This window comes from Watersipora subatra, chromosome 9, assembly GCF_963576615.1.
Source record: "Watersipora subatra chromosome 9, tzWatSuba1.1, whole genome shotgun sequence".
NCBI classification, from domain to species: Eukaryota; Metazoa; Bryozoa; class Gymnolaemata; order Cheilostomatida; family Watersiporidae; genus Watersipora; species Watersipora subatra.
In genome coordinates, this window is record NC_088716.1 from 53,281,262 (window position 1) to 53,301,578 (window position 20,317).

Genomic DNA, 20,317 nt, shown 5'->3' on the forward strand with positions numbered 1-20,317 from the left:
CAGTGGTTCACTAAATTTCTTTTTTGAAAGCTTTTTAAAAGAAATCTTTACTATAATAGCCTGTCTGTTATTTCATTTGTCTAAACTCTAAAGCCATTGCTGGAGGTTGAGATAGAAAAACATTGCTATAAGCGAGATTCGAACTCATGACATCTGGCGTGGTAGATTGACACACTAACAACGGCACCAGTAAACGAGTTTCTAGTGTTTCAGAGTAATTGTGCAGATACGTAGCCTCAGTGCTCATCGGCACACTTGATAATCTCCCTGAGCACACTAGACTGCCAGGGTACTAGTATGTATAGGGTACTAGACTGCCAGGGTACTAGTATGTATAGGGTACTAGACTGCCAGAGTACTAGTATGTATAGGGTACTAGACTGCCAGGGTACTAGTATGTATAATTCAACTACTCTATTACCACTTTGAGCTTTAATGTACTTACGATTAGCACTAGTACATATTGCTTTGATTTACCCATGTTCGTGACATTCTTCCTTATTCTCAATAGTGTCTGCCAATATACAATCCGTGTTACTTTCAAACCTCTTCTTTAAACATGTGCAACTTGAGTTTTATTTAGAAGAAAAAGGGAAGATCAACAACTCATCTTTGAGCCTTGCTTAAGATAGCAATTGTTACTATAGTCTGTATTTGTCTGTCTGTTCAAATCCGCGGTTAGAGGTTGGGAAAAAAGAATTGCATCATACGAGAATTGAACTCGAGCCCTGCGCGCTGCTACCTACATGCAGGGCTCGGGTTCTTTATTCTTCAACTGCATTAGCATTATTGTGCATATACTTATTGTTTGTGTTTTTAACACTCATGACAATCTCTCACAGCGCACTAGACTGTCAGAGTACTAGACCGTCAGAGTACTAGACCGTCAGAGTACTAGACCGTCAGAGTACTAGACCGTCAGAGTACTAGACCGTCAGAGTACTAGACCGTCAGAGTACTAGACCGTCAGAGTACTAGACCGTCAGAGTACTAGACCGTCAGAGTACTAGACCGTCAGAGTACTAGACCGTCAGAGTACTAGACCGTCAGAGTACTAGACCGTCAGAGTACTAGACCGTCAGAGTACTAGACCGTCAGAGTACTAGACCGTCAGAGTACTAGTGTGGAATAATATATCAAGTTTAAGTTGAACTACTTGTGCTTACCAAATTGGAGTGAATATATTTAACTCGTTAACTGAAGTTTTTCTAGCATTAATAGAAAAACAGTAAATTTGGTGTAATTAGCTGACATAGTCTTATGCTGCTTAAGCTATCAGAATACTCTTGCAAAATTTGTTACAAAGAGTAACAGTGGGTTGTATTATATCGGAAAACTTGAACTTTTGAAATAATTACAAAGACTACGGAATAAGCTGCTAGTGGTAGTATCATATACCGCTACACGCATTTTTCATTGTTGAAACCGTCTAATGAAATACTGGATTTCTTAGCGTGACAATTTTTGGTACACTACAAATCATGAAGTTTTTATTCATTTTTTTATTCTTCATACTCCATATGCAAAGAATGGTTACTTTTACTACCCTTAGTAGACTGCCCACAGAGAATTACATTTTCTAAGCTACCTACCCTATAAAAATCACTTAGATTATTGCACATAAACTCAGTTTGTATATAGGCTTATTTTGAAATTACAGTATTTAAAACATCTATATTTCACATGTTTTAGCTCATGTCTTATGGTGGAACACTGCGCTACAGCATAGAGTACAATGCACCCGATGGTCGGCTCAACTCGGCGTATGATGTGATCATCTTTGGAAGCTCCCTGGTTGTGTATTGTCGCTCTGCCGCCAGATATATTCCTAACAGAGTCATGCTGGTGCAAGTGCAACTGATGGAGAGGGACTGTGAATCCATGAGAATTTCATCTAATTCTGATTTTCCGGTAGGTTCTTTTTTCTACTTTTGCTCAAGATATACACTTAAATCTACACTTACATGTATATACATCATGACTCAACGTCGTCTATATTTATATTTCTCAAAGTTTGTCGTCGTCTGTTTGGATGTTTATAGGTCGGTCCGGCTATAACTATTAAAATCTTGGATATTAAAATTTCCCATTCAGATGGACTCGAACTCACGTAGATTGCAACTGCAGGTTTGCAATCCAATTCTACATCCACGAGACGATGAAAGCTCATACGATTCCTAGCTTTTTATATATACTCTATACACCATTTCTTGATTGTACAAGCTAAATGACATATTAATTGAAAATCTATCAACTCTATGAAACACAATGCTTTTTTGTGTTTTCGTGAACTTCCATTTCCGGTTTTTCGTAAGGTTCAATTGCTACATCGCAGTTAAGATCAATAATTTTTATGCAGACAATCATTTTATCTCGAGTAGTAAAATGATTGTCTGCATTTGATAGTATCTCGAGCCTTCACATTCTCTCTCTGTTCAGTGAGTCAAAGACACTCCGATATCCCATTTTTACATGTGTACCAGTATCAAGAGGTACCAGTATTGTTGCATTCAAAGTTTGATGGCTAGCTTCTGGTGCAACAGTAACCTTTTTTATACACAAACACTTCTATGATCGGATTGTTATTATTAATTCAACATATTCAGAATTTTTATTTTGTTTTCTCAGTTCGGATTAATTGTATCATTACCGAATCATCTTTTATTGTAATCAAAGTAAAGCCGATTTAATTTAGCTGTTACTTGCTAATTATTTCACATTTACATCCAAACACTTTTATATTTGTTTTATTTTGTTTCTTGATTTGTTTGACCTGCTCAAAACATTTTCTTCTTGATGGTAAGTTTGAAAGTTACAGCTGTTTGACAATGTTTAAAAGCCTACACAGTTGTTTTATTTTCTCTCTTAATAAATTTAAATTGCACAAAACACTTTTCTCATGATATGAAGTTGAAAGGTTAACATGGTAACTGTTGTCATATGTTAAATAAAAGTACGTTTTCTGTGCAAAGACCTTTGTTACTCGTACCATGCCAGGAATTCATCTAGTATACTTATATAGCCATTTACGATACACAACTCATTGTCATGAAGACATTTGGTCTTTTGCTGTGTCACTATATGTTTTGCTCTTTTATCACCATTTATATAGCCTATAATATTGAGCCATAACAACCTTAATACAGTTATTGTTTCAGATTGCCAAAACATGACGAATCTTTGTTGCTAGGTAGAAATTTTATAATGTCACAATGTATATTCTTTGTCATGTTATTGTGGTAGTCACGTCTACTTAAGAAATAAACTATCCAATGATACCCCTTTTCCTCAAGTGCAGTCGTTTTTTACCTTCTGGTCAGATCAAAGGTAATGCTGAGATCTTTCAAGTTATCTTTTATAATTTGGAAAATTCCCATGATTCTGAAGGTTTCTAGAATATCAAACAAACCTACTTTTTTCGAGTTATAAATTATAGTTCTAGTGCATGTGGCTTGAGGCCTTTTAAGGTTTCTGTACATGACAAATAACATAAATGTCTACAGATACCCGAGACAGTTACACGAGCCGAGTTTATGGAAGTACTCATAGATGTGCAAGATATGCTTATCAGAGCCACATACAATAGTGATCAGTACTCGACATCTATTAGAGAAATAAGTATAGAGAAGGCAACTCCTCAAGTTTCAGGATCACAGGCAGTTATGGTAGAACATTGTGACTGTCAAAGAGGATATGTCGGTGAGTTGGTTTGCAATTGCTGACATTTTCAGAGCTGTATTATTTCATTTTCTTTTTAAAATTGCACTGAGATTTAAAATACATTTATATTCGAATTCCTTAAATTTAGTCAAAAGCTCATTTGCTATACATAAGCAGACAGACATCACTCTTGCAGAATATCACACATTCGTACCACGTTGCTGTTAAGTCAAGTTGTCAACTCTATTTTTCAATCTCAACTTAATAAAAACTAAAAGTCAGCTTGCAGGTTGCTAGTAATGATCAAAAATGGTTTCTTCATTCTTGATAAGCTCTGCTTCCCTCTTTGTGTTTAAGATGATAATAATACAGGTATAGCTGTGGGTCAGTAAACGTTAGTAACCGTATAATTTGATGACCTTTGATGACCTCACATTTACTGATTATAGTTTCACAGCCAGTGTTTTGCTGAAATAACTGTTAAAGTTCTCTATTCCTTGCTTGTAGGGAAGGGAATATGCGCATTGAATTTCAATTCCATTTACCAAATTCTTAAAAAATGGTGGTTTGTGTGCCAAATTAGTTAACGATGGTTCGCAAGAAAATTTCCTAGAGGGCTTGTTGACAGGGGCTACGCTTATGTTCTGCAGTAAATTATTAATACCTGTGGCTGAGATCATCAGCAGCACCCGATGTCTGTAGGCTATAATAAAAATGTGTTTAGTGAGTGTTAAAGGTTTGGTTATTGAATTCATCTGTGGGTATTCATTGAGTTGATACAGTATTTGCTACATCTATTGTTGAAAGTGACATGCAAGTGATAACTGCATGCTTATGGATACACATAGGCTGTAATGCTTACTCATCACACACTATTTGTCAATGAGAGGTATTTTTCACGTGTACTTGAGTCGAATACTCGAAAAGAGTTCAAAGGCGAACTGAGCCAAATAATAAAACTTAATTTCAACAAAATTATAAACTTACCTGCAAAAATTTAAATGTTTGTATTAAAGCCCAATTACAGTTCATTCTTATCAGATATTATACCATTGTATCTTATCAGACTTTCAAAAAAGCTAAATTTTCATGATCAGAATAGGAGTGACTAGAAGTGGAATACAATTTGACTTTGAATTTAACTGGTTGATCATTCACTATTTATCACTCTCTGACTCTAAATCAAGATTATTTGGCTTTTTCCATTTTTTTGCGTTTCTCAAAACATATTCAAATTATCTTTGGACAGGTATGTCATGCGAAGATTGTGATAATGGGTTTGAAAGAAGAGGTCCAACTAGTCAATATCCACGAGGAGAATGTGTGCCCATAATCACGACGCCGCCGCCATGCAATTCCTATGGCACCCTGAGAATAGATAATGGCCGATGCGTTTGTAAGCTCTTCGCTAATGGCACGTACTGTGACCAGTGTTTAGGTAATGACCATCTATATGTATATAATGGTACAATGGAGATAGAAATCTTCTCTCGAGCATATTTGTAAACTTATAACATCTATCCCACTTGGTTATTATTTTGTTTTTTGTTCTTGGCGCACATGTTTGTAGTAACTCAATTCTCCTTTTTATTAAATAATTGACCAAAAGAGTTGGAACACTTGTAACAGAATGTCTCCCTGGTGAAGCCACTCATCACCAGTAAAATAGTCAGCAGATTTATGGCATTCTGTCAGCTTTGAGCTAGCTCGTAATATCATATGAGCTGGGTATGAGCTAACACAAGCTATGGGTTGGTTAAGGATTTCACCGATTGCACCTGTAAGAGGCTGCGATACCAGTCCTTGTTTGTTGGATCTTGAAGACATTGAACCCTACTAGATGTTAGAGTATTCCTTTATAGTGGCAGCTTTAGCGATCATACTAGCTTAAGTGATTTATAATTTGTTCTTTGCTCATCGAATTCAATAGCATCACGTTTCTCCCATGAACTAATTATGTAAACTGTGATATTGCTATAGAGTTGCCTGCTCATTCAACCTTTGAGCATTTCAGAATCAGGCTGATAGTAAAAGGTTATTTTATGATTATTTTATTGTAAGTATGTGAATTTGTGAGCGTTTTTTAGAGTCAGTAGCATTCTAAATAGGAGCTATAATGTCTTCTTGTTATAAAGGTGTTCTAGAATCTTCTATCACGTAAAGCCTAGTTTGCTGTTTGCTACCGGTTAGCTGCTTCTGAGCATCATGTCCAGTGAGGTGATGATGCCATAACCAGTTAAGGTGTAAACTATGCAGTGCACAGACATGGCGTTACACCATATGCAATACGCTTTACCCTCTTTATGACTCCTTTCTGTTACTTATATCTTAGCCAACACATTTCACCTCAATCGCTTAACTGAAGGCGGCTGCATAGAATGCTTTTGCATGGGTGTGACGAAAGATTGTACAAGCACATCGAGACGACGAGAAGTGGTGAGTGTCTCATCATATTATTCATCCAACGACTGGAGCCTCGCCGAAGATGATGGTCAAACTCTTTCTTCACCCAACGCCGGTATGTTTTAGAGTTTTGATGGCTTGTGTTGATCCGCTATATATTTCTGTATTTTAGCTGGACATTTGGGTATCACACGAGATTGCCCGACTCAATGCTTCTGTATGGGGGTGACAGAAGATTGCGATGCATCCTCAATGAAATATGATCCAGTAATGGGGCTTGTCAGTGAACTCACTGTTATCTCAAACGAGGCCAACTATGGCAGTGGTAACTGGTTTCTGGGCTATGCTTAAAAATGGCTGCTCATGCCTCTCAAAATGGCTTCAGACTTGCTTCCCAAAGCTTTTGGCGCAAGTTTTAGTGTTTAACCCTGAATCATTTACTGCAGTTTAGTTTGATCGGTTGCTGTTGAAGCTTATGCTCATCAGTAGTTAAAGAAACGAGCTCTTGTGGTAAATGTGAAACAATTTCAATCAACAGCAATGCTACTGTGAGGGTTGCAAATATTTGTCAATAGCCTGTGTAACAGCCAGCTAACAGCCCACACAACAGTGAGGTAAAAGGAATTTCCTTAACGCAGCGCAACACCTAACATAAATTTATTATATACTCATAGATCTACTCATGGCTTCCTAATTACTTAATGTAATATAACCTAGTTACCTAATTTAATATTCTAATTACTTAGTGTAACATAACTGTGTTATTTGGAGGTAAAAACTGCCGTAACTTTTACATTCTTTTTAAAAAAAAATTAGTCATCCGATATCCGCTGCTTAATTTTTGCTGTATTTTGGTTTTTCAACAGTTCCCAAGTATCAATGCATTGTCCTTTTGTACAGATACCAAAGGTGACCGTCTAAAGCAACAAATATATATTCACCAGCTTCACCTGTAAACCTCTTAGTTTCATTGCATAAGAAAACTTACAGATTTATTCTTGAATACTCCACTTTTAAAATGTTCTTAAGCCTTGAAGCTTAGGCTTTTGTATAATAGATCTTATCACAACCAACCAGATATTTTGCAGCTGTACAGCCATGCTGTCAATTTCACACTTTTCTCTAATTGCTTTGAATAGTAAATCGGCAGAGATGCAGGAACGTAGGAGCTAGCACTAAGGAGCTAGGAGCATATAGTAGTGTAGCAATAACATGCTAACACAAAAGTAACCCACTATCAACGCATAACATAGCATTTATAGCAAATAATATTATTGTATTTATAGTTTACTCCTGTATGTAACCAAAAAATGGCAAAACCTTTTGTGCCTTTTTGAAAAAAAATATGTACTTGCTTTGCCCTGTCATAGCATGAACGAACTGAGTCCTTGTCAAGTTGTCATTACCATAACTTCTGTATTAGCCCATTAGTGATTCCTGCTTTATAAATTAGAACTCTGAACACTTCGTCAGCTGTCTCATGTGACAGAAAACTGTAACATTGAGAGCATTTAGCTAATATCCGGTTATCTTAGACTCGATCATTTTTCTAGTCTTTAAAAACATTGTTGAAATTGATGAATGCCACTATGCCCTTGCGCTTACACAACTTTGTGGGCCTTTTTACAGTGATCTCTGCTTCTGGCAACGAGATGATTGCTGACCTAAGGTCAATGGGCAGCGAGACATACTTTTGGAAGCTCCCCAGCCAATTTAACGGCAACAAGCTGGGTGCATATGGAGGGTGAGTGAGTGTTTGCACTTACACAAACACCTATACATGTATACACATAATTAAGAATGGTGTGTTTTATTGTGCGCCAGATGGTACTAGGGGGTCAGGTCAACCCTTTTCTAAACTAAAAGCCTAATTGCAAGTTGTGTACAATGAACTTTTTCGATGGTTGGAGGTGCTTGAGAAATCACTAAGAGTAAACATACATAAGATCCTGGTAACAATCACTATGTTTCCATGGTGCGCAGTACTGCGAAGCAGCCCCCTCCAAAGCAGCCCCCTCCGAAGCAGCCCCCTCCGAAGTCGAGGGGATTGAACGTTTCCATGCTGCGCAGTGGTTTTCAGCAAATTAGCCAGAGAAGAGAAATTGTATAAATCAAATCGCCTGATGGAGAAATAGAATCGATCACGGATACCGAACGTCATAAACGGTCTTTTTATGATTCTGTCGTCATTATTCTTTTATTTACAATACACATTCACAAGGTTTTACAAACCTTAACACACTTTTTACAAAGTAATATATTTTTAATAAGTATTTGTAAGTAATATATTATTTATACGTTAATTTAGGACTTGCCACCTATTTTTTGAAAAGTGTTGGCATCGATATCAAAGTCCAGGAAAGTAATCACCTCATCATCCTCGTGAATGCAGACCATAATAAAATTTAGGTGAAAGAAGATCGGAAGAATAGAAAAAAAACAAGATTAGCTGGACAACCTTTGTACTAGTTTATGGCCCTCGAAGAATCCGTCTCCACGGCATGAGAGTTATGCGCAGCCATTGCGCAGTTGCTGTTTCCTTGCTGCGAATTTGCACTGGCTTCGCACTGATCAGTGCGCAGTGATTTCAGTGTGAAGACGCTGTTTCCATGATTCGGAGATAGCGCAACTCCGAAGCACTGCGCATCATGGAAACATAGAAACATACAAACAAAAATGTTTGTATTTTACACAGAATATGAAGATTGATTTTGATTAATTATGCATGAAAAGTGATTAGGTTGGAGAATATTTATAACCTAAGTAGCTATAAACTTATGGTTATAGATTGGTAGGTGTACAAATTTAATTTTATGACAATTTATGTTGCAAATAGATTATTGTCAATTATTTGTACTGACAACCTCTTTGACTCATATATTTGACAAGTACAAGGATTTTACCTCAGTATTTATGTCTATTGATATGCACTCCAATAGACTTGGTCACTGTAATGTAACTGTTTATTATAATAGCATTTCAGTATAGTTTAATTAAGTCAGCTACTATTAAGTTGCTGAATTTAGTTTAATCGCACGGCAGAGTTTGCATTTGTTGATGGAGAAGTAACTTTCACTGTCTTATGAATATACAGTCTGACGCTCTTTAGCATCGTTTAACTGTTTGCAATGACATTGCTGATCAGAAGTTTCGACAATACTAACGTGACCCTTAATCTCTGCAGGACCCTGAGGTTCACAATCAAGTTTATCTCTCCCTATGTCGACCGACCGACTAGTGAACCAGACATCATTATCATCGGAGGTTATGGAATTCGGATGTATTCACCATTTGTAGGCATTAATCTGGATACAAGAGAGTACAGTGCTGAGGTAGGTAGTAAAGCACACTCTTTCAGCTTTGTATTATTTGAATCTATTTGAATCTATTTGAATGTTTATTTATATTTTAATATAAATATAATTTACAATTATACATATTATTAGATATGTATAATATATTATAATATATAATACATACATATCTTAAAATTTGTAATTATAATATAATATATTATAAATCATAATATTTGGAGCTTATATATATATATATAAGCTCCAAATAATTTTTAGTACAATCACGTCTGATGTGTGCTCCGCACGAAACAAATTTGTAACGCAAATACTAAAAGTTTACTTTTTTCGCAATAATTTTTCAAATATATATATATATATATATATATATATATATATATATATATATACACTCTACTATATAACAACCACTAGCAAGCAATCTGATTAAAAAAATACCGGGCAACGGTGAGCTTGCTACTAGTGTTTATATACATAGTGAGCCTGGCCATGCCCAAGAGTTATTTCATATACATGTAAATTTATCTATATATTTCTCAAAGTATGTCCGTATGTCGTATATCTGTCTGTAATTCCGGCTATAGCTATTATTACAATAGCGTAGCTTGGCAACAATGCTGACGCAATGTAATTGCCTACCAGCATTAGAAGCTTACTAACTAGCTTAGTGGAATTTTCCATTGGCAATGTGCCTGGCTAACAGCTTGAAAAGTACAGTTGTTTGACAAAGTTTTAAAAACCTTTACAGTTGTTTTTATTTTTCTTTTAATTTATTTCAACTACACAAAATACTTCCTTCATGATATGTAGTTAGAAAGTTAGAATGGGAAATGTTGTTATATGTTAAATACAAATCAATTTTCTGTCTGAAGACTTTTTTATTACCCGGGCAACGCCGAGTAGTACAGCTAGTCTATATATAAATCTTAAAGTTTGTGTGTCCTTTAGTATGTCAAGTAATAACTATTAAAATCTTGAAATTAAAAGCTTCATGCATGCTGGATTCGAACTCCCAGAGATTACAACTGCGAGTTTCTAACCACATATTTAACCACTGAGCTATACAGTCTTTATCATTCTATTGCTCTTATCATATACCGTATACCTTATGCACATGCTAAATGTGCACTTTTGATTATTAACTAATGGTAACTTTTGCATTTGTTATTTTTTGAAATTATTTAAAAAAATTTTTGCTACCATTACCTAGTTTTTAATTTGTAATTTTTGAATGTGCCGTTTCAATTTCAAATGTGCCGTTACACTTCTATTTCCGGTTTTTGTAAGGTTCGATTGCTAAATCAGTGAAGGATAATACTTTTCACGCGGACAATTGTATTATCTCGAGTAGGAATAGCCTCTACATTCTCTCTCCGTTCGGTCAGACAATGTACCAGACAAAGATAGTCCGATATCTCGTTTTTACATTTGTACCAGTGTTGAGAGGTACCAGTATCATCGTATTCAAGCTTAGATGGATAGATTATTGTGGAACGGTAACCTTTTTTATACACAAACACTTCTATGCATGAATTGTTATTATTAATTCAACATATTCAGGATTTTTATTTTGTTTTATCAGTTCAGATTAATTGTATCATTACAAATCAGCTTTTATTGTAATCGTAGCAAAACAGACTTGATTTAGCTGTTACTTGCTAAGTCTTTCACATTTACATTTTAATGCTTTTGTAGTTTTTTATTTTGTTTCTTAATTTATTTGACCTGCACGACCTCCCTCATGATATGAAGTTTGAGAGTTGCAGTTGTTCAACAAAGTTTGAAAACCTTTACAGTTGTTTTATTTTTTCTCTTTATTTATTTAAACTGCACAGAACACTTTTTTATAATATGAAGTTCAAAAGCTAGAATGGTAACTGTTGTTATATGTTAAATAAAAATGAGTTTTCTGTGCAAAGACTTTTATTACCGGGGCAATACGGAGCATTCATCTAGTATCTATATATACATCTCATTGTTTGTCCGTTCGTCTGTCTGTCTGTCCAGCTAATGTGATAAAGTTTCAAGAATGAGAAATCTGCTGAAAACTAGATTTGAACTTAGAACCTTCAGTTTTGCAGACAGCCATTTATCCAATTCATACACTGTTCAACGGGCTATACCATGGAATAAATTTGTCACATACTTATCATACATGCCAGGCTTTCATGGCTTCACTGCATCTGCACGCTGCAGCTAAAAATACACGAAGCCATACCAGAAGAAAAATGCCTACCAATACAAAAAAAATTGAAATCACCTGGCCAACAAGACGATTGCAATCAATTTAAAGATGTTGTAGGCACAGAGCCGGTACAGTATAAATTACACAAAAATAAACACAGTACACAGAAACGAACTCAACCCTTTCATTTAAAAATTATAATGGCTCATTTGTTGAGTAAAAATAAATTTTTTTGCAAAAAACATTTTATTACCCGTGCAATGCTGGGCATTCAGCTAGTATATATACCAAAGCTATTAGTTGGCCTTTTCATGCCTGCGTTGACCATCATTATGATTTTTACTGTTGTTAAGTCTTCATCATTTCTTTGCTTTTTAAAATATTACTTCTTAAAACAATAATTATTTGTTTGACAATATTGCGCGTGTCATAAATTCCAGTCATTGCTTTTTAGTTATGGTTTTTAATATGTTCAGCCAGCAGCTCATATGCTACAGAACCTTTTTCACCGAAACACTTATGTTACATTACAGATCCCCATGCTTGCAAATAACTGGCGCAGATCAGACAATGCCCCATTCACTAGGGAGCATTTGCTCATGGCCCTTGCTGATGTTCAAGCAATACTCATCAAAGCCACCGTCACTGTTGACACTGAGGAGGCATGGATACTAGACGTTTCATTGGATGTGGCCTCAGAGAGAGCAGCCTTTGGTAACCCAATAGCTTATGAGGTCGAAGAGGTAAAGGCTTGTTGACTACTTCCTTATTTCACACAGCATTTTTAGCTCATTGAATGTATAATACTAATGCCGCAAGTTACTCAGCTCCCCAGGATTTGTAGCAAAATTATGTTACGTAAATGAGTACGAAAGTTAATTAATATATTCAAATCAATGGTTGTCTGAAAATTGGAATGAATGTAGCAATAACAGTTGTATTAGCTCCAAAAGCTTAAAATAAAAAACACTGTTTCAGTTTCTTGTAAACCACCTTTTGACTGGACATATAGGCCTTTGAGTGGCTGTACAAGTACTGTCAGAGTATCAGAATAGGGTAGAAGGCTTCGCTGATTTTGTCACCAAATTTTGTTCTCGTTCATGTTCCAATTTTTTTTTTAATATTTCATTGACAAGGACATCCTAAAAATATTTGCACATATATTATTTTTATTCTGAGCCCTTGGCTTTAGTTATATTGAAAATGCTTTGATTTTATTGGTTAGCAAAATTATTCTACCCAATTTCCTTTGTTTATATTTTTGGCCAAGTTATTGGTCACAAGTAGAGCAACCCGATGCTAAAAAGTCAAAATATTTTTGGTACTAATTATTGTTTGAGACCCTTATTTGACCATTCTTTTGAAAGCTTGATGATAAAAATGGCTGTTCAAGTAAATATAGTCAGAAATAAACTTTTTGGATCAATAATATCAAAATTCTGTTTCTTTAAATTTTAATTTTCAGAAGAACAAAATTTAAGTCATCAATAGTTTTTTTATTCTTAGGTAATTATAAAGAGATTTCCAATTACTCTGCTCATTGTGGTTTTGCCTTCAGCTTGATACTCTCATATTTTTTACTGAGTGCTTAGAACTACAATGATCCCTGACAACAGGATTTTTCAGATTACAAAGTTGATAAGTGTGTGTAAAATATAACCCATTTTTATTATGAATTTTGATGGATATTGCTTTTGCATATCTATTTGTTAGTGTTTTTTAGGCCAAAATACCATTAAGATAAGCTATTTTTAGGTCCAAGAGTTAAATTTTTGGTTCAGAATCAACAAGTTGTTAGGTCAAAACTTGGGTTGCCATAGGATTCTTAGATTTAGAGGAGAACAAGAAAAGCTAACGACTGTTTATTTGTTGAATGTGAATGGTGGAATGGTGAAATGTGAATGGTAGAATGGCTGCGAATTAGTACTCATAAAGATACACAGTGATACAGTGATACAGTAATACAGTGATTCAGGGATACAGTGATACAGTGATACAGTGGTACAGTGATTCAGTGATACAGGGATACGGTGATATAGTGATACAGTGGTACAGTGGTACAGTGATACAGTGGTACAGTGATACAGTGGTACAGTGGTACAGTGGTATAGTGGTACAGTGGTACAGTGGTACAGTGATACAGTGATATAGTGATACAGTGATACAGTGATACAGTGATACAGTGATACAGTGATACAGTGATATAGAGATCCAGTCATACAGTGATACAGTGATACAGTGATACAATTTACTTGAGAGAATAGTAAGTTTGATCAATATAGAGAATAACACCCGGTGCTGGGACATGAAAAGGCTGCTACGCTCAATAATTTTTCGTGGTTTATCGGCTGCTTGGTGGCTGTTGCATTATCAAAGACTTGTTGGTCAATAAAAAAATCAATTAATTAACTTTAGATTATGTAATATATGATGACAGACAACAATAAATAAAAAATAACCCTGTTAGGGCATGATATGTGAATGACAGTAGTCAGCATTCTCAACTAAGCTATGTAATTAATAATTATAAACCAGATAAATCTATTCTGATATGTTTGCTTGGGATGATAAATATTAGTTGTTGAAGAGTCATAGATTACCATAGATCATAGAGAGTTCATAAAGATGTCTGGCATTTTTAGTGCAACTGCCCAGCAGGCTACGAGGGGATGTCATGCGAGACTTGTTCGCCAGGCTACACCAAAAGCGCTGGAGTTTATCTTGATATCTGCACCAGATGTGATTGCAATGGACACGCTGATGAGTGTGACAGTGATACTGGCGCCTGCATTGCTTGCGCTCATGGCACTGCAGGTAACTTAGATGTTTAGTAGTGTTAGTAAACAAATGGTAGTATAAACAAAGCATTTGTGCAAAGCTACTTGAGTTTTTAAGTTATTAGCAATATATGTATTAAAATATTTACTCTACGTGAGCTACATATATCCACGTTAAGATTGTGACAAGCATTGAAAGTGAGAATATTGAGCTTGCAATATGCAATATTGATATATTGTAATATATGATAATAAAGTAATATGTTTAAGTTTTAAGTTAAACTGGTCTCAATATAGTGTTTTGTACAACCTCATAATATTAATTCGATATTCATAGGTGATTCTTGCCAAGTTTGTGACACTGGATATGTCAGGAATGCGAATGACAATTCTCCTTATGACTGTATAAATCCTCGCACTATGGTGACCATATCTGAACCAACAATCACCGTGACGATAGGCGGCAGGGCTGAGCTTATTTGTAGTCCTTATTCTTCAGGTATGGTTTTAGGAAGTCTCGAAAGGGTTATCAATGCAAAATGATTGATTTTCACCAGCACTGCTTAGCCTTGCGGTCTTATAATTGTTTTTGCTTGCTGATGTTGTTTTTATATTAAGCGTTCATTCTTAGAGCGGTAAGGCGCAAGCATAAATCTCATGAATGCTCTTAAGTTATTTATAAATATGTAAATACATTGTTTAATTAATTTAGGTATAATGATTCCTACCAGATTGTTGAGCCAAACCATATACATATATATATTATCAGTATTTGCTATATGACCATTTGCTTTCTTACTTCGGCTTGGTTGAGCTCTCTGTGAAGGGTGCGACACTATTAGCCTTCTGGCATAGCTTATTACTTTCATGATTTGACCAGGTTTGTGTCAGGGCACTGACTTTCTTAAAGCCTGTGAGGTAATTTAGTTGTTTCATGGCAGGGAGTCAAATCTCAACAGGACTGTCTGTAACATGAATATATATATAGACTATTTCTTAAAATGTGTGTATGTGTGTCCCTCCAGCTGAAGCTATTATTTGAATAGCTTAGCAGGACAATGCTTACACAACGTCATGGCTTACCGTCATTAGAAGCCTAGCGCTTATTAACTAGCTTACTGGAATTGTGCATCGGTAATGTGCCAGGCTAATGGTGGTAGGTGGGCAAGTGGTAGGCAACTCTCATCACTTTTCGTTGTTTTTAGGCTAATTTTTAATACAATTTTCTATTGGCATTTTGCCAGGTTAATAGCAAGGGGTAGGCAACTCTCACTACTTCTCATTATTTATAAACTGATTTTTTATACCCGGGCAACGCCGGAAGGCACAGCTAGTATATATATATTTCTCAAAGTATACATATATAGCATATATGTAGCATGAGTATATATATTGTTATATATACCGTATTCATATAAATCTCAAAGTCGTGTATCTGTGTGTAATACAGTCTGTCCAGTTATTACTAATAAAATATTGGAATGAAGAATCCATATCGCAGAAGATTTGATCTCGGAGCCTCCTATTCACCAGCCAAACGTCTTACCAATTTAGTTACACGAAATTGATATCGATTGATATTGATTGAAATTGGGCGGTATATGTCGCTAAGTGGGTGAAAATAGGCTACCATTCTTTGTTACGTAATTTTATACTTACTCTCTCGTGAGAGCAAGTAGTTAGCTCTTATTAATAAGCATACTCAATTTAGCCATTGGCAATATGCTAGACTAATAGTAAGTGGCAGGCAACTACATTACCTCTCATTGTTTGCAAGCTGATTATTAATACTCGTGCAACGCTGGGCATTTCGCTAGTATATGTATATATATGTAGCTAAACTGTTAATTATATATGCTGGATGGTGTTATATACATGTATATGTTACTTTATTGACAATAATTTAATTTCTAACATAAATTTTTTTCAGTGTATGCCATACAAAAATCATAAAACAAAAACATAATAAAAGCATTGTTGTTGTTTTTATGCAATTAACAGAAATACTGTCGAATTATTTTTACATGTGGTTCATTTGAAAGCGCTCATAATTAGATGTAAATGTTACAGAGTTTGGTTTGCATTAATATACCATGTGTTTTATAGATCTTCCTTACAGTGAGATTATCTGGAGACGAACGGATGGTCGGCCAATTCCTAGTACAGCCACCTATATTTCACCAGGACGGTTAATGTTTAGTCGAGTACAAGTGAATGACGAAGGGCAATACGAGTGTTCAATCACGACTGTAGGTGGTGTTGTGGGCACTGGCATAGCTTCCATAGTGATTATCAATCCTCAGCCATGTCCCACAGGCTACACTAACTATCCTGTGTGCAATGTGTGCGCCGATGGCTATTACTTCAATTCAGCTAGAGTCTGTGTGGAAAGAAGTGAGTTTGTACTTTTACTTGAGAGAATACAGGAATACAGTGATGCAGTGATGAATTTTACTTGAGAGAATAGTAAGTTTGATCAATATAGAGAATAACACCCGGTGCTGGGACATGACAAGGCTGCTACACTCAATAACTTTTCATGATTTATCGGCTGCTTGGTGGCTGTTGCATTATCAAAGATTTTTTAGTCAATAAAAAAATCAATTAAATAACTTTAGATTGTGTAATATATGATGACAGACAAAAATAAATGGCAAATAACCCTGTTAGGGCATGATATGTGAATGAGAGTAGTCAGGGTTCACAACTAAGCTGTGTAATTAATAATTATAAACCAGATAAATCTATTCTGATATGTTTGCTTGGGATGATAAATACTAGTTGCTGCAGAGTCGTAGATTTGCTATTTAAGTTTAGAAATATGCATTGAGGTATGACTATTCCTTTCTTTCCATTACATAAAATTCTAACACAAATTGCTAAAATTGTATTGGCAAACTATTATTTGCTAAATTAACTTTTTTTGTGAAAATTTATAATACTGTAGCAAAGAGATGAAGCAATACTTATTTGTATAAATAAACACATATATATATATAAATATATATAAATATATATATAAATATATATGTATATATATATACATATACACACTAGCATTAAACTGTGTAATTTATTAATGTAGCTAAGTAATGTTGTAGCTACTTACATGTATATCTCTATTAATAAAGTCAACTTTGTCATTATGTGTAGGCGTGTGTCTGACTGTCTGTCTGTTAGTCTGTCTAAACACTGCGTTTTTACATTTTTTGGCTGATTTTATTCAAACTTGACGCATGCTCCGTGTCTTCCATCTGGTCGCCAAAAATATTTGGTTTCAAAACTCCGCCTAGTTCCTGAGAACCAGCCTCTTAAGCACCCGTCTCATAAAAATTCAAGAGTACGATTTTGCATGCATTAAGAGCAACTGCCCTCTATGAACATATTCATAGATTGTTGTTGTGAAAGCAGTGTAACAATTTGCGTTAGAAATCTGAATTGAATTCCTGCTGATTGAATTAAAAATATGATTATATGATTATGATATGTGCGATATGATTGAAAACGAAAGAACTCCTGGGCAGCACCGCCAAGGAAATCATCGTCTACGCACACATTTCTCAGCTTGCTTTACTTTATATGTTTAGATATATAAGTATGGCTTATGTAAGTAGGTATTATGAAGTTATGAGTTTTCGTAAAACTGCTGCAATTATCAAAAAAAAACTATCTTCGATTAGTTTGGGAGCTTTTCCTTTCTAATTACTGCTCAGTTGTTTATTGTTAGTATTATTGTTTAGTTGTTGTTAGCACTCTAAAACTTCATATAAACTATTGCGCAACTGTGCAGACACGCAGCGCACGTCTAGTTTTATGGTATTTAATATCATACAGTAGTACCCAAGTCCGTATGTCTAGTTAGATGTTTCATGAGAAAGAAATTAGTAGATCATGTTTGTTTGCTTACGTCGCTACAGGTCAAATCCTGGTCACAGTGAGCCCTACTTCGCTGACAGTAAATGAAGGAGAGGACATTAGACTCTACTGTACTGCCAGGAGTCAGGTAGATAATGTAAGTGCTGCTATATCTCCTCTTTTATAATACTGATTTGCTCATACTTCTGTGTTATGGTGAGGTTTACGATAACGGCGTGTTGATAATTGTATACACAGCATGTCTTCTATGAGACCACAAAGTAACCCTGTATATATAGACTCCTGGAAATTTCAGTCTGGTGCTCCTGACTCTACCCTTAATAGCTTTACTTTCCCGTGTGAGGGGCAGCATATCAGATCTGTCATTATAGATTTTTATAGTATCATATATATTATATTATATATTATGTACATATAATATAAGTCGTTATAAGCTTTTAGGACCATTTTTAATTGGTCTATTGATCTGATGGGTAGTTTTGGAATTGTGGTGTGGAAATATACCAAATACCTTGACATATGAAGTTAATTCATTGCCAAATTCACTTCATATGCCAAATCCATCATACATGTACATGTATGTCAAAGCAAATATTCCTATAAAACTGTATTGTATTTTGTTTCATTTATTCCAGAGCTTAAAAAAGAGTAATACATGCTCTAAGTAGAGGCGTGTAGCATTAAAATATGCTCTATATAAGAATGTGTACAAATGCTACATGCAAACACTTACATATGTGTAAAAAATTAATACAACTGCGGTTAATAAAAATGTTTTTATTTTTATATTATTTTTGAGATTCGTGAATGGAGTTGTCAGCTCAACAATTTGTAAGTTTGTTAGTGGAGTGAGTGATAATTTACACTAGACATAGTTACAATTAATTTAATTTATATATTTTTTGTTATTGTAGCATTTTGATTTTTAGTAGCTTTGTAACTTACACTTTTACTTACTGTACATGTTCCCAAATGAGAAGTTTTGCATGCAGTTCTGGCATGATAAAAGTGTTCTCATTTTAGATTTGCCACCTTTGGGTCAACTATTTTGATTTGTTTATTCTGAATTGTCACAATCTATCTTGTAGACATTTTCCTATGTAACAAAGTGTAAGGTTTGTGTGTGACTAACCCAGGAAGATTTTGCTTTGGGAGTTGTCCCCTTTTTTGGTGATGAACTTATGACTATATTACGCTCCTCATTTATAGCTATAAAAATAATACTTTGCATTATTGATTATTGATTGAGTTGCCAGTTTAGTTTTCTTTTTCTTCTAATAAATGATATTGATAAAATTCTGACCTGTTCCCAGAATGTTTGGGGAGTATTTTTTAGCAAGTTTTGATAACGGTTAGATTAATAGATAGAATAATAGATAGCAAATGTCATGAACACTTGCCCATCACATGCCTCAAAATATTAAACCGTGGATTGTTTTCTTGTACATTTTATTTGACTTGAAAAAAGCTGACAACTTTTTATTTGACCTAGTCATATTTAAATCACTTTTCCCCAAACATCCGTGCAAATCGACACCTTAAAAGTCATTTGGCTGAAAGTTTCTATTAACAGGTCAAGAATTTTCATAATGTCATTTATCCATGGAGAAGATTGAAGTTTTTGGTGATAATCTTCATTTTAATGTCAATGATGTCAGTTTCAAAGTTTTGGCTAAGCTTCTCTCACCCTCTGCTATATTCACAACATAGAAGTCTTTAAACTTTACATAATTTTAACTAGCTTCGTCAGTTTTTTAAATGACTATAATAATTTTAGGCGGGTTATTTGGTTGTGTGGCGACGAGAAGATGGGGGCTTGCCAACAAAAGCAAGAGACACCAACGGTGACTTATACATTCCTCAAGCTACGCTGAATGATGCAGCAATTTACATCTGCACAGGAAGTAACCAATTTGAGCAGCGATCGGAGCGTGTTGTGGTGAGAGTATTGAGAGCCACTCTACCCAGTAAGTATGATTTTTGACATAATATTTTATTTTACCCGACTCTATTTTGCATGAGAATAGAGAAGTTATTATCTCTTTGCATGATTTCATATCCTGCTTTGCATGCTTTCACAGCTCTCTCCCCTCCTACAACAC

At 35.0% G+C, this 20,317-nt stretch overlaps 1 protein-coding gene across 1 annotated transcript in view; it reads left to right on the forward strand.

The window, feature by feature from the left end:
• LOC137405216 (basement membrane-specific heparan sulfate proteoglycan core protein-like) overlaps window positions 1-20,317 on the forward strand; it is a 98,410-nt gene that overhangs the window by 13,517 nt on the left and 64,576 nt on the right. The window contains exons 8-19 of the mRNA XM_068091444.1: window positions 1,693-1,911; window positions 3,504-3,699; window positions 4,910-5,098; window positions 5,993-6,178; window positions 7,693-7,807; window positions 9,248-9,395; window positions 12,096-12,305; window positions 14,205-14,376; window positions 14,677-14,838; window positions 16,446-16,733; window positions 18,257-18,351; window positions 19,993-20,182. Of these exons, the coding sequence (XP_067947545.1) occupies window positions 1,693-1,911; window positions 3,504-3,699; window positions 4,910-5,098; window positions 5,993-6,178; window positions 7,693-7,807; window positions 9,248-9,395; window positions 12,096-12,305; window positions 14,205-14,376; window positions 14,677-14,838; window positions 16,446-16,733; window positions 18,257-18,351; window positions 19,993-20,182 (2,170 nt within the window). The remainder of the gene's footprint in view (window positions 1-1,692; window positions 1,912-3,503; window positions 3,700-4,909; window positions 5,099-5,992; window positions 6,179-7,692; window positions 7,808-9,247; window positions 9,396-12,095; window positions 12,306-14,204; window positions 14,377-14,676; window positions 14,839-16,445; window positions 16,734-18,256; window positions 18,352-19,992; window positions 20,183-20,317) is intronic.